The 15370-nt window shown below is 48.6% G+C and overlaps 1 protein-coding gene across 10 annotated transcripts in view; it reads right to left on the bottom strand.

Annotated features, from left to right (window-relative positions):
* Positions 1 to 15370, bottom strand: part of SH2B2 (SH2B adaptor protein 2) — a 57853-nt gene that overhangs the window by 13431 nt on the left and 29052 nt on the right. For all 10 annotated transcript variants that reach the window (XR_014519975.1, XR_014519976.1, XR_014519977.1 and 7 more), the window contains 2 exons: positions 11706 to 12590; positions 4690 to 4791 (listed from right to left, as the gene is read on the bottom strand). Coding sequence is in view for 6 of the 10 variants with exons in the window: in XM_083479284.1 (XP_083335410.1) it covers positions 4690 to 4791; positions 11706 to 12590 (987 nt within the window). In the remaining 4 variants the exon portion in view is untranslated. The remainder of the gene's footprint in view (positions 1 to 4689; positions 4792 to 11705; positions 12591 to 15370) is intronic.

Genomic DNA, 15370 nt, shown 5'->3' with positions numbered 1-15370 from the left:
CAGATCAAGAAAAGAGTGCGTTTCTCCCAGCAGCTAGCACCTGGAGTCTCACATGTTCCTTATTATTGAAGGTACATGTCTGCCTCATGCAATTCTAACACACAATTTCATTGTGTGCATGTCTCTCTCTACAATACGGCTAAGAGAAAGGCAGATGTTCGGCTGTGTGGCCCAGAGGGGAGGCTTTGCTTTGAGGGGAGCAACAAGCCCCCAAAGAGAAATACATGTGGGGTGAGGGAAGGGACGAAGTTCCCTCCCCCAAATGAAAGGTCGAAACCTGGGTAGGAGAGGGAAGGGGTCGGGGTCTGCCTAGGGAGTTTAAAGTGTGGTGAGGCAAACTTGGTTTGACTCCCCAACTTCCTCCATCCTAGCCCAGAAGCTGCGGCGATAAATGGCTTCCCCACATACGCACAAAAGAACGGTGCAAGAGGAAACTGGAGGAGCGAGAGGAATATGGGAGCATTGTATAGAGAGGCATTTTACGGATTAATGGAACCCTTAGCATGTCCTACACTGCAAAGCAGGTGGAGGACAGAGACAGCTCCCTGCCATCTTAGAAGTGGGTACAGGTGGATAGCTAGAGATGAACCTGGGGTAAAAATGGAAGGGTTTGGTGATGTGGAGACAAGTTACTCAGGCAGTCTTGAATCTCCAGCTCTCCCAGTTGAAGCAGAGAGAGGGAAACTGAGGCAGAGAGAGCAGGGGTGGCAAGTGAGCAGAAGGGCCCCCCTTAGTTTTGTAAAAAAACTGCTGGTTTTGCCCATATTTTGACAATCTTCTTTGTATATACAGTACAGTGGTACCTTGGTTGTCAAACAGCTTGGCTCCCGAACAAATTGGCTCCCAAACGCCGCAAACCCGGAAGTGAGTGTTCCAGTTTACAAATGTTTTTCGACACGGCTTCTGATTGGGTGCAGGAAGCTCCTGCAGCCAATCAGAAGCTGCGCCTTAATTTTCAAACGGTTCCAGGAGTCGAATGGATTAGGTCCAACAACCAAGGTACGTGTGTGTGTGTGTGTGTGTGTGTGTGTGTGTAAGGTTTGGTGTTACTGGTTTTTTTAATGCATTTTTTAATTAATTTTCAATATTAACATAATACTAACCATAAAAAGAAATAAACAAGGGAAGAGACAATAGATATTTTAAGCACAGTATGTGCAAACATAGGGATTATATCTGACAGTAAAAGCAAAACGGAAAGAAAAAACCCACTAGACAAGAAAATACAGTGGTAGGATGAGATTTATGAGGATAATAAAATCTTAATATCTGGAAATATGGTCTGACCCCCAAAGGAAGATGGTCATTTAGTGCAGTGTTTCCCAACCTTTTTTGGGCAAAGGCACACTTGTTTCATGAAAAAAAACTCGAGGCACACCACCATTAAGGCTCCGTGACGTCAGCGCGCAGCGTCACGCCGGGAGGGACATGAATTGCTAGCAAATTACATAATCACCTCCTTGAGGGCTGGCTCATCTTCTCCGAAGGCAGAACCCCATTAATTAACAGCACAGACTCACACCATAGCCAAGACGAGGGGGGAAAACCTCAGTCATGCACAGTCATGCACATGTGGGGGCTAAATGAGGACGAAGACCGGGCAGAGAGCAGGGTTCAAATCACCCCACCTGGCCAGGACAATCCCTGGGTGCTCCCTTGGGCCACTCGCCTGACCCACCTCGCAGGGCTGTTGTTGCGAGGATAACACGGGGAGAACCACGCGCGCCCCCGGGAGCTCCTTGGAGGAGAAAGCGGGCGATGAATGCAATGCACGAAATATATGAGAGGCGACCAGGTTTTGCAGGTGAGGGGCCCCCGCCAGCCTCCGCTTCCAACACCCGGCGCAACGACGCCGAAGTTTCCCCCCGGGCTCGGCTCGGGGAGCAGCGCTGCTCCCCCCGGCTCCCCTTCGCCCTCCCGGCTCTCTCTGCCGCCCACTGGGGACCCCCCTCACCTGCCAAGTCCGGAGCGCCGGTGGAAGTTGCATGCATGCATGCAGGGCGCCGCGTTGCCATTGCATTGCACGGCACTCCATGCAACGCCTGCACGCATGCATTGCCTTGCACGCCCGCCAAGGGGTCTCCCCGCGGTCCGATGCATCCCCTCCGGCGCGGATGCAGCATTGCAAAAATAAACCCCCCCCCGACGCAGCCCTACCTGGGGGGCAGCCTCCGCCTCCGCCGCTCCGCCTCGGCGGGGATCCCCGGGCTCCATCCTGCCGCCCGATCTCCGCGGGGGCGCAGGCAGGCTGCGCGGGGTCTGCGCGGAAGAGCCCCTGCCCGCCCGGCCACCGCCGCTGCGCTCATTCCATGGCCGGGAGAAGAGCGCTTCAAACAAAACGCCCGGCCCGCCAGGCCACGCTGGGAAACGTAGTTCGCGCACCCCGCGCGGGCGCGGAGCCCAAGGGCGAGGGGACTACGGATCCCGGCAGCCCCTGTGCCGGGGACGGAGGGGGAGAGGCCGGGTGCAGGGATGGAGGGACAGGTGGGCGAGCGAGTGAGTGAGTGGCAGCCGCCAAGCCTTGGCCGAGAGCCAGGAAGGGCCTCCCCGGAGGAGGAGGAGGAGGAGGAGGGAGGCGCAGAGCGGGAGGGAGGGAGGGAACCCCAGGGGTCATCTAGTGACGGTGCCCCAATCGAAAATTTGACTTTTTAAAAAAAAAATCTTTCGAATTTTTTAATTTTTCCCGCGGCACACCAGGCAACATCTCGCGGCACACTAGTGTGCCGCGGAACAGTGGTTGGGAAACACTGATTTAGTGGATGGCTAGTACAGGTTGGGTTAGAAAGGTTAAAAGAGACCGAGTTTCCTCAAATTTATCCCTTTTTTTTTCTTCCTCCGGCTAAGCTTGTTCTTCTGTGTCAATTTATCTCGCACAGCCAATTTCCTAACTTTACACTACCAACAACCTTCTAATGTAAAAATAGAGGAGTTGTTCCAATGATGAGCAATTTCTATTTTGGCTGCTGCTAAAAGCAACAAAATTACTTGATTCATGTCCTCAGGAAAAACAGAAAACAGAGTTGAGACTGCGGTTCTAAGGAATAACCTGAGAGGCAACAGAAGAATTGGGGGGGGGGGCAAAACCCTCATCCAAAAAGAGTGTACCATGGAGCAAGTCCACCACATGTGAAAGGAAGTACCCAACCGTAGATGACCTCTACAACACTTGTTGGAAGACCCTGGGTCCATGTGAACCTATTTCACGTGAGTAAAATAGCACCTCAGCACCACTTTTATCATAGATCCCTTAACTCTGAAAAAAATAACCTTAATAGGGGTTTCTGTCATACCACTTTGCAAAGACTTATCACTGATAGTCCCAAGTCATCTTCCCAAAAAGCTTTTAAACTCAAATTAGATTTCATGAAGCATGACCGCAAACCTTTATAAATGATACTATTCCACCCTTGAGATTTTCCCCAGAAATATGTAAGTTTTCAAAGAATGCCAACTATTTCAGTGAATCCCCTGTATGAACTATATGTCTAGTAGACAAGTGAATTTGAACTAGGTGTCACATCCTCCGGTTTTTCTAAAAGCTGGGGTGCGCTCGATGGTCTAAAAATACCCTTGGATTCCCAGCCCCTAAGTTGTGCACATTTATCAGAATCTTTAAAACAGGAATGCTGTGTTAAGGGAATTAAAGGTGTTTACTGGTATTTTTAATGAATATTTTATATTGTTCTCTGTAAACTGCTTTGAGGTTTTTGTCCATTTCGTGGTATATAAATCTTTTTATAAACCGTTAAAAAGAATAACAATGCAAAGGCCAACCCACATCATGTCTCGTTTTGGCTTTGAATTTCAACTGATGCAAAGGCAATAATTCACCAATGATTGTTGCTGGACTGGGGCAGGAAGAGAGAAAAGTAAATTTAGCCAGTAAGATGCCCCACCTCATCTCTCATCTCCAGGTCTCTCTACATCCTATCCTCATCCCATGAATGGTCTCTATAAATTCAGGAAGCTGGAAAATTAATTTGGATGGGGGGGGGGGGACCTCCAAAACCCAGAAACAAATGAAATCCATTTCCCCAAATCCAATTGTGCAAACATAAAGCAAATGTCAACGTTTTCGTTCATCACAAAAGTGCCTTTTGTCCACCCTGGCAGAGAGCTTGGATGGAAGTTTGCATAAGTTCGATTTGCCAAGGAACTGCTCATGCAGCAGCTAGGCCGGTCTCCATGACAACCCGGCCTGCCCGTAGGGCATCGTTTCATCCCTGAGTTGGCTCTTCAAAAAAGGGAGCCCAGCGCTTACAGGGAGGCAGGCGGTGCAATTTTAATGAAAGGGTAAAAAAAAAAGAAAAAAGGAGCGCTCATCACACAAGGAAGGTAGGAGGGCGAAAACTGGACAACGCTTTGAAATAGTGCATCTGCCTCTCCCTTTTGCAACAGGCTTTCAAAAATGGAAGAGGAGTGTGAGACAGACTTGGAGAACTGGGTTTGAATCATGTTTAATGTAAGGTTACCAGACGTCCCCGTTTCCCAGGGATAGTCCCTGGATTTTCACATCAGTCCCCATACAAAATCCATTGAAGTTGAAAAGTGTCCCCGGATTCATTGAGAAAAATCTGGTAACCTTAGTTTAATGGACTGCTGACTGCAAATAAAGAAAGTAGGCACCAGTGGCTGATGTGGCAAACACGTGGCTAACACAGTGGGCCTTTTCTACCTAAGGGGCCTTACCTTCAGCACAAAGGTGTTGTCTTTGTCCGGCATCTCCAAGGGCATAGTCGTGCGCACCTCGATAATGGCCGAAAGAGGGATGCTGACCTTCGCTTTGGAAGCCTGGAGGCCAAAAGAGAGAAGGAGTTTTTTTTTAAAAAAGTACAGTGGTACCTCGGGTTACATACGCTTCAGGTTACATACGCTTCAGGTTACACACTCCGCTAACTTAGAAATAGTGCTTCAGGTTAAGAACTTTGCTTCAGGATAAGAACAGAAATCGGGCTCCAGCGGCACAGCGGCAGCAGGAGGCCCCATTAGCTAAAGTGGTGCTTCAGGTTAAGAACAGTTTCAGGTTAAGTAAGGACCTCCGGAACGAATTAAGTACTGTATTTTTTGCCCTATAGGACGCACTTTCCCCCCTCCAAAAATGAAGGGGAAATGTGTGTGCATCCTATGGGGCGAATGCAGGCTTTCGCTGAAGCCTGGAGAGCGAGAGGGGTTGGTGCGCACTGACCCCTCTCGCTCTCCAGGCTTCAGGAAGCTATCCGCAAGCCTTGCGAGCCCGGCGGGAGTTGCCGCCGGGCTCGCAAGGCTTGCGGATAGCAGCCTGTTCTGGGGGCTGGGGGGAAATACTTTTTTTTTATTCATTTCCCCCCCAAAAAACGAGGTGCGCCCTATGGGCCAGTGCGCCCTATAGAGCGAAAAATACGGTACTTAACCCGAGGTACCACTGTATATGACAATTGTTTTAGAAATAGTAGTTTTCCTCAGGAGATAGCAGAGGCTTGTTCACAGGAAGGAAGGCTGTTCACATGAAGGCAACGTTATTAAAAATGCGATTTCCCTAATCTTCTCCAGCGACGCCAGAATCTTTTAATTAAAAGTACAGCCCCCACTGGGAAATAGGAGGAGGAATAGGGAACATTTCATTTACATATTTTCACACACTGCTGTGTTCCAACATCAGCAATAATTTTACATTTCTAAACTTCTTCCTTTTTTTAAAGTCCTTGAACAGATAAACAGAATTTAACTATTGAAAAACTCCCATTAATAAAAAAAGGTAAAAGCAGCCACAAAGAGCTAAGGAAGGGCAAAAGATTGTAAGAGGAAATATAAAAGGCTTTTTACACACACACACACACGGGGGGGGGGGTGCAGGCCAGTACAGGTAAGCTAAGATGGACTTCACCCGCCAAAAAGGTGTTCTCCTGAGTAGTCTGATCAGAAAGAGTGATCTGCTGCAGGCAGCTATTTTTCTCCAATCCCATTCATTTGATAGGGCTTATACCCAGTAAATTGTATTCATAGAAAACTGAGCTCTGTTGGGTTTTTTTTGTTTTTTAATGTATTTTTTATTCTGAACTCTGTTGTTGATGATGGGCAGTGATAATATAATGGAGTGTGACAATAAATAAATAATAATAATAATAAAAAGACAGATTCCACATCCAAGACTCACATTTTCAGCCCTGAAATCGTATCCTCCATGGTAACATAAATGAAATATGAGTGGGTTGGTGGTTTTTGTTTTGTTTTGTATATTCTATTTCCAAATGCCCAACAGGAGTACTATCTTTAATTTCTTTTATAGCACCTGCTAGCTGAAGAGAGCAATGTCTCTGAGCATGTATAAACTGCCTATCCAGCAATGTTCAGTGGGTGACCACAAGAAATGCAGCGCTGCTACCGAAAGCAGAGTTTGGATTTGATAACCCGCCTTTCACTCCCTTTAAGGAGTCCCAAAGTGGCTAACATTCTCCTTTCCTTCCTCCCCCACAACAAACACTCTGTGAGGTGAGTGGGGCTGAGAGACTTCAGAGAAGTGTGACTGGCCCAAGGTCACCCAGCAGCTGCATGTGGAGGAGTGGAGACGCGAACCCGGTTCCCCAGATTACGAGACTACCGCTCTTAACCACTACACCACACTGGCTCTCTAGACATGTTACTCCTTTTCTCTTTGCAATGTCAAGTAGAACTTACCCGTGTTATAATGCCAGGACATTTTGCACCTCCCCTGGCCAAACTGGTTCACAGTCAATTTATATGCAACAGCAGCCGGGAAATAGAAAACCTAGAACCCTGGACAATATGAAATAGATATCTTCCAACGCTACAATTTTGGGATTCTGTGATTCCTCTTAATCAGGTGCACACCAATCTCCTCATCGGCAAACAACAAGAGCCCCCATGTGACACTTTGACCAAGTCGCCAGAGGAAAGCTTTTACCACTTGTCACCTAGAATAGAAAAATGTTCTACACCGATGCCACTGAACAATCCACTACAGCGGTACCTCTGAATGCGAACAGGATCCATTCCGGAGCCCTGTTCGCATCCTGAAGTGAACTTAAGATGTGACTGCATGTGCCGCGTTTCGCCGCTTCTGCGCATGACGTCATTTTGAGTGTCTGCATGCGGTGAAACCTGGAAGTAACGCACTCGGTTACTTCCAGGTCGCCGCGGAGCGCAACCTGAAAATATTCATCCCGAAGCTACTTCAACCCGAGGTATGACTCTACATCTTCACCTGCTAGGTCAGAGGAAGTCACTCATTTAGTATGAAAATATTGTGAAACTGTTTTGAAATGTCTTTTATACGAAGATAAAGACATACTGCCTTTCTATATACGTACATAGAAGTGTAAGGCTATCATCGCACAGTCTCCATAGGAGCTGCATCACAATCCTAGATCTGCAAGAAGCCAGGACGCAGTGGCGGGTGGAGAGGTTGGTAGGGTTAGGCAGAGTCGACAAGGACCGCAAGGTGAAGTGGAAGCCCCGAGTATAAAACACTTTGCTCGATGTATTTATACTTTCGGTTGTTTCCCACCCCCATGCTTTCTTGTGAACTGCTTGAGTGTAGCATCATCATCATCACCATCATCTATTATTTATACCCCGCCCATCTGGCTGGGTTTCCCCAGCCACTCTGGGCGGCTCCCAACAGAGTATTAAAAACATGATAAAACATCAAGCATTAAAAACTTCCCTAAACAGGGTTGCCTTCAGAGGTCTTCTAAAAGTCAGGTAATGGTTTATTTCCTTGACATCTGATGGGAGGGCGTTCCACAAACCAGGAGCCACTACCAAGAAGGCCTTCTGCCTGGTTCCCTGTAACCTTACTTCTCGCAGTGAGGGAACTGCCAGAAGGCCCTTGGAGCTCTACCTGAATGATGGGGGTGGGGGGGAGATGCTCCTTCAGGTATACTGGGCCAAAGCCATTTAGGGCTTTAAAGGTCAGCACCAACACTTTGAAATGTGCTCAGAAACGTACTGGGAGCCAGTGTAGGTCTTTCAGGACCAGTGTTATGTGGTCTCAATGGCCACTCCCAATCACCAGTCTAGCTGCCGCCTTCTGGATTAGTTGTAGTTTCCGGGTCGCCTTCAAAGGTAGCCCCACATAGAGTGCATTACAGTAGTCCAAGCAGGAGATAACTAGAGCATGCACCACTCTGGTGGGTAGGTAGGGTCTCAGCATAAGCATCAAAGTAGTAGGAAAACAAAAGTAACAGAGTTTTTAGGGAGAAGGGCTCCCAGTTTAGCAACGTTTGTGTGTGAGGAGGGGTGTGTGAAAGAGGGGTGGGGGCTTCAGTCCACACTTCTCTTTTCCTAGGGATAAATTAAGCACTGGCCCAGAGAGCTGCTTTAAGCAACCTGTCCACGACCTCCTCCTTGGGGATGGGAGAAAGGTTAGAAGGGAATGAATGGAAAGAGGGGTGGGGGCTTCAGTCCACACTTCTCTTTTCCTAGGGATAAATTAAGCACTGGCCCAGAGAGCTGCTTTAAGCAACCTGTCCACGACCTCCTCCTTGGGGATGGGAGAAAGGTTAGAAGGGAATGAATGGAAACAAGATCTCTTGCTTGTTTGGCAACAGCCAGAGAGCAGGCACCATAAAAGGGTTTCACCGAAATGGGATTTTCCATGCGCCCTTGTCCGGTCCCCCCTGCAGAGTGACAAATTCCCTTCGGCTCAATTTACAGAGACGCCGTGATGAGCGAGGGAAGGTTTCGTGCAAGGCTATGCTTGAACCCGGAGCAGGCACACAGGCTGCAGGCATGAAACCGCGTGCGGCTGCTGCCTGTTTCACACCCAGCTGTCACAACAGCTGGTCTAGCAAGAAATCCAGAGAATGGCCAAAAAGGAAACACGCTCCACAAATCAGCAGCAAATAAGCCGCTGCGGTCACAGAGCGGTTTCTCGATACCAAGAGAAACTGCAGGGTGTGTGGAAAGACACCGGAAGGCTATAGGGACATAGGAAGCTTCCTTATACAGAATTAGATCAAGGGTCTGTCTAGCTCTGCATTGCACAGCCCTGGTCTGCTCCAACGGGCAGCAGTTCCCCAGAGTTTTCACACAGCAGCTCTCCCCACTTGGGAGATGCCATCGGGGACTGAACTTGGGTCCTTTCTGCATGCAAATCATTGCTCCATTACTGAGCTGTAACCCTTCCCCAATGATAATAGAATTCAGCTCCCCTGAAAATCCTAACTTGTATTTTCCTTTTTTTTAAAAAAGCAAGCTGCTAGCCCCTATTGTTTCTGTTATTTTTATCATTGCTTGGATTTGCCTCCCACATGTTTAAGGCCGCACTGGAATTCCCTGGGCAGCTCGGCCTCTCTGGCTAAAAATATATACTTGAACCTGTGGGCAACAGATGCCCACTGAAACCACAGAAGCCAGAGGGAGTGGCCAAACAAAATTTTCGCAGGGTGCCTGGGGACACCCAAAGAAGGCATCCTTACGCACCATGGTGCCCATGGGCGCCAGACTAGGGGGTGCCAGACTAGATCCAGACCTGCTTAGCTTGTAGCACTACAAGAAACTGGACCCCCTTTCACAAGTCACTTAGCATGACTGTGCTGACTGAGACTCATGGGAGTTGTAGTCCAAAACTGGAAGGCACCAGGTTGTTGTGTAGGCGGAAGGGGAAACTTTTAGGCATTTATAACAGAGCAATTGTGAGAGAAAATGACATCTGGAAACAAGCTACAAAGGGCGGGGGGGGGGGGGAGGAGGCATGAACAAGCTTCTTATCTACTGCCGCTTCCCAGACATTTAAAGAGAGACAATCGATTAAGGATAATAAAGCGTGCGCGCGCACACACACACACACACACACAAGATGTGGAAAAAATAAGACAGGAAAGGATTCAACAAAAGACAAAGCACCAGCCTGGCTGGCAGTAATTCCTTTTGCTTTTACATGCAGCCTTTTAGGAAGGAAATGGGCCCCCGGGTACTCAAGGGAGCAAACTGGCTCAATACTCCAGTAAACGGATCTCCAGCACTGGAAGAGACTTTGGCCTGGGACCTTGCAGAACCACGGCCTTCTGAGCCAAAAACACTGGCCACGGGCCTGACTCAGTATACAGGATTATGTATTATTTATCGATTTCATTAGGGTTCCGTTCCATCCTTCCTCCCAAAAGGAGCCCAGAGTGGCATCAGCAAAACAATACAATGTGAATAATACAAAACTATGCAGCGCTTAGTTATAAATTATGGAAACCAGTCCCACAGCAGGCCGTGATGGCCACCAACCTGGATGGCTTTTAAAAAAGGATTGGAGAAATTCATGGAGAAGGCTGCCTGCTAGCCACAATGGCTATGCTCTGCCTTCATGGTCAGTTGCAACTGGTACCTGGCAGCAGCCAGTCATTCCATCGGGCTGTGGGAGAGATGACAAAAGGGGCCTGTTCCATGAGCTCAGCCGAAAAGCCAGCTCTATCAGGCACCTCCTGTCCCCGAGCTGTTTCTATGCCAGCTGGTCATTGTAAGAACTACTATTTAAAATTGGCACCCAAGTAACCTTACTGTATATGTTGTGAAGCATGGATCACTTATAAGTGCCATCTCCAACTCTTTGAAAGATTCTATCAATGGTGTCTTTGAAAATTTTCACACATCCCTTGGGAAGACAGGTGATCTAATGTCAGTGTACTGGAAGAAACAAAGATCACCAATGTTGAAGTAATGATTCTTTGACATCAACTTCGTTGGACTGGTCATGTTGTTTGGATTCCTAATTATTGTCTTCCAAAGCAACTACTCTATTCCAAACTTAAAAATGGAAAGCATAATGCTGGTGGTTAACAAAAGAGGTTTAAAGACTTTCTCAAGGCAAATCTTAAAAAATGTAGTATAAACACTGACAATTGGGAAACACTTGCCTGTGAGTGCTCCAACTGGAGAACAGCCTTTACCAAAGGTGTCATGGACAAACTCAGAACGAAAGGGAGAAACATGCTAAGAGGAAGGCATGCTTGGCAAACCCTCACCGTGACCAACTCCTGCCCAGAAACCTATGTCTCCACTGTGGAAGGGCATGTGGATCCAGAATTGGCCACCGCAGTCACTTACGGACTCACTGTTAAGATCAGGTTCATGGAAGTCAATCTTACTGAACTATGGTAAAGGTAAAGGGACCCCTGACCATTAGGTCCAGTCGTGGCTGACTCTGGGGTTGCGGCGCTCAACTCGCTTTATTGGCCGAGGGAGCCGGCATACAGCTTCCGGGTCGTGTGGCCAGCATGACTAAGCCGCTTCTGGCGAACCAGAGCAGCGCACAGAAACGCTGTTTACCTTCCCGCCGGAGCAGTACCTATTTATATACTTGCACTTTGATGTGCTTTTGAACTGCTAGGTGGGCAGGAGGAGGGACCGAGCAACGGGAGCTTGCCCTGTCGCAGGGGTTCGAACCACCAACCTTCTGATTGGCAAGTCCTAGGCTCTGTCATTTAACCCACGGCGCCACCCGCATCCCTGAGTGATCGCCAAAGAAGAAGACTCAGATACAAGCCATTTCAACTGGAAGTAGACTACAGAATGATGATTCCTTTCACCCTTCTTAGGGTGAAAGTTCACTTTGAGTGCAGAGAAGCATTCGGCTTCCGCTTCCTGATCTCTGTCCTTTGCTTAGTTGGCTTCTCTGCACCTGCAATCCGACGCTCACCCCATTGAAATAAAAGCAAACAAACAAAGCCAATACATACATATGAAAGGCAGGTTTTAGCTACGGAAGTCCTTACCTTGGGAGGAACATAAAACTCGAGAAGGAACTTTTCTCCCTCCATCTTCACAGCTTTCCTTAGCAACAACCGACACTTTTGCCACTGAGAACTCCCCACACAGTTCGTATCGTCAGCGACCATGTAGCGGAGGGTCCCTTCCCTCTGAATGTCCACCAGATCCACCTTGGAAGACTGCCCCTTCGAAAGGCGCAGCTTGTGGGTCCATTTCTCCCTGGAATCGCCATGCTCCTTGTTCCCGGGAGGGCAGTGTTCCCTGTCGGACCGCCTGCTTTGCGTGGCTTCTGCACCGGGCTCTGGGGAAGACCTCCTGTGCCACATCTCCTTCATGCCATCCACCACGCACAAGCTCATATTCCTCAGGGAAAAGCCTTTCTTGAACTTCGGCTTGGAGGTGGCGTGGACGGAGACATCCTCCGAACTCCGGGATTGGCCGTAGGAGGAGACCTTCCGGGCCTGGACCTGCTGCGATTGGCTCAGATACCTGCCGGAGGAGACGGGGTTGTCCATGCTGTCGAGGGACTCCGTGGAGGCCTGCTCCTTCCTCGGCAGGAGGTCTTGCCCGTAAGGCATGTGGCAGTTCTGAAGCCCAACAAATGGCACGATGTTGTATTTGGTGGGGGAATTGGAAACGAACACCCTGTTGACTTCCAAGCTGAAGATGTCCAAGAAGTTGGCGGCAAAGTGGTGGGAGAAGGAGGTCTCTGCCCCAGGGGTGTCGTAGTGCGGATTCTCCTTCAAGAACTGGCAGAACTTTTGGGCAAAGTCCACTGCAGCGGCCTGGGCGTGCAGCTCACAGAATTCCCTCCAGTCGGGAAGCTGGGAGGGAGGATCTTGACAAAAGGCATCGCCATTCATGACTGGTCCATTCCACCTGCTGGCAAACTGCCCAAAGGCAAGAAAGAGACAGTGAGAGATGGGCAGTCCTGTTCGACACCCACACAGCCACCCGGTTAGAGCTACTGCAGGGAGGCAGAACCTTTTTTTAGCCCGAGGGCCACATTGCCTTCTGGACTGCCTTCCAAGGGCCAGATGGCATTCGTGTGGCAAAAACTGGAAGAAGAATGATTATGAATGTTATCTTTTGTGCAGTAGGCTAGCTTCGTCACAGTGATGCATCCTTCTTCATCCCCCACCCAGGCATGCAAATAGTATTGTCATCATTTATTGTTACCTGCATTTATCAGTCGCTTTATACAGTAAGAATTCTCAAAGCAACTTGACAAGGTAAAATGCAACACATAAAAAGCTATTTAAAGCTGGTGGCTGGGTGGGGAATCAGAGCGACGAGCAATATAGAACACATAAAATGCTCATACAGCAACTTATTAATATGAACAAGTGCAGCCCACTCCACCAAGAGGAGAGAATCACTGTAAAAGACAGCATTATTTAGCCAGGCCCCTAAAGATGGACAAGGATGGCACCAGGCATGTCTCCCGTGGGAGAGCCATCTACAGATGAGGGGGCCACCACTGAAAAGGCCCATTTCCTTCACACTCCCTCAGGTGGAACACACAGAGAAGGACATCTGATGAAGATCACAAGGGTTGGTTTATATGCAGAAAGGCAGTCTTTGACGTAATGCAGTCCTGAGTTGTATAGGGCTCTAAACATAAATCTAAGCACTTTAAATTGAGACCCATCCTGACCTCTGGCTTCATCTTCCAAAAGAAGGTAGGAGCCAGTGCCTGACTCTCCTTTCTGGGTGGTGCAGAACTGACCCCCTTCCCAGCTGTATATTTAAGAGACTCCTTTGGGGTTGGATCCAGGACACAGTGAGTGATCCCTAGGTTGGCCCAAGGCAGGCCAACCTGATTCGGGACCTCTGGAATTGAGGCCATGGGTTGGGTGGGTGCTGCCCCCATCCCTAGTATTGTCTCCAGTCCACAAACAATTACAGTGGTACCTCAGGTTAAGTACTTAATTCGTTCCAGAGGTCCGTACTTAACCTGAAACTGTTCTTAACCTGAAGCACCACTTTAGCTAATGGGGCCTCCTGCTGCTGCCGTGCTGCCGGATCCTGATTTCTGTTCTCATCCTGAAGCAAAGTTCTTAACCTGAAGCACTATTTCTGGGTTAGCGGAGTCTGTAACCTGAAGCGCATGTAACCTGAAGCGTATGTAACCTGAGGTACCAGTGTATGCCATAATAAATTTGCTAAGATACTGTACAACTTACTTTGTGGTACTTTATTTCATGTGTTCCTTTTGGGGAGAAAAAGTAAAGGTAAAGGTACCCCTGCCCGTACGGGCCAGTCGTGACCGACTCTGGGGTTACGTGCCCATCTCACTTAAGAGGCCGGGAGCCAGCGCTGTCTGAAGACACTTCTGGGTCACGTGGCCAGCGTGACGAAGCTGCTCTGGCGAGCCTGCACCAGCGCAGTACACAGAAACGCCGTTTACCTTCCCGCTATAAAGCGGTACCTATTTATCTACTTGCACTTAAGGGTGCTTTCAAACTGCTAGGTGGGCAGGAGCTGTGACCGAACGATGGGAGCTCACCCTGCCACGGGGATTCGAACCGCCGACCATACGATCAGCAAGTCCTAGGCGCTGAGGTTTTACCCACAGCGCCACCCGCGTCCCCACTTTTGGGGAGAAGTGGGGCCCTATTTTGGGAACGATACCCACAGTAATCCGGCCTTGCCTCATGGACACCCTAGATGAGTACAACGCAGTTACACAGTGAGCAGGCAACTCTACTCACATGGGGAGACTCTCTCTTCACCTGTCCTTTGCTGTCTGATGGTCAGAACAGACATTCGGAATTTCAAGAGAGTTTCCAGGCCACGGTAACTTTTGATGTGGCTCTCCCAAGATCAGAAATAAATCAGCATCACAAAACATACTCTTCCTTGGGAAGTGGTTAACTTAGTTTGGCTGAAGAGACTCTGGATAGGAAGGTTTGTGGACAGCTTTGCTAATGGACCATGGGGCAGACAGAAGCTCCTGCCTAGTGGGAAACTCTTGGCAGTGATCAGGAAAGCCACTGGTTGGCATCGGTTTGAGGTTGATCCACTGTAAAGCAGCAGAGAAACCCCAAACATTTTAATTGTGGCTTGGAGTGCCTTGGAAGAACCAGTAAGTGCCAGACATAAAGCATTAGGAGTAACTAGTCGGCACTGAGAAGGACTCTGGGCTAAAGATGTCCAGAAACATCTGTTGTATGCTGGAACAGACATCAGAGACCTCTTGGTTCAGTGCTGAGGCTTCAAACACACATTCACCTCTCCACAATGCTGGAAGGGGAAGGCAGGCATGTGTGAGTCACACAGGCTCCCAACTGTCACTGTTTACCAGGAACAGCCTCTATTTTGCGCAATCTGTTCCTGTTTTCTGCAACAACACCCCTGTTCTCGCCTTTTGGAAATGCCTTATTAATCGATTTGGTTGGCTGGGCTTGCTACATTCAATTTTCCTTCAGGGGTTCTGGCCGCCTCTCTCCCCCTGCCTCTGCATCTCTGTTTCGCTCACTTGAAATATTTACAGGATGCTCTTCAGCAAATGTTCTTGGAGCAGCTCATGACAAAACAATAAAAGTCACAGTTTAAAAACAAGTCAACGGATTTACAATAAAACAAGACAAAGCAGAGCAATAAAGTAAGATCAGAGTGCCAGCATAAACCCTCAAGCGCATAAAACAGCCTGAGCAAAAAGGAAATG

Source organism: Podarcis liolepis (genome assembly GCF_965112155.1).
Source record: "Podarcis liolepis genome assembly, chromosome: 16".
Taxonomy (NCBI): Eukaryota; Metazoa; Chordata; class Lepidosauria; order Squamata; family Lacertidae; genus Podarcis; species Podarcis liolepis.
This window is presented reverse-complemented; position numbering and strand designations above follow the sequence as displayed.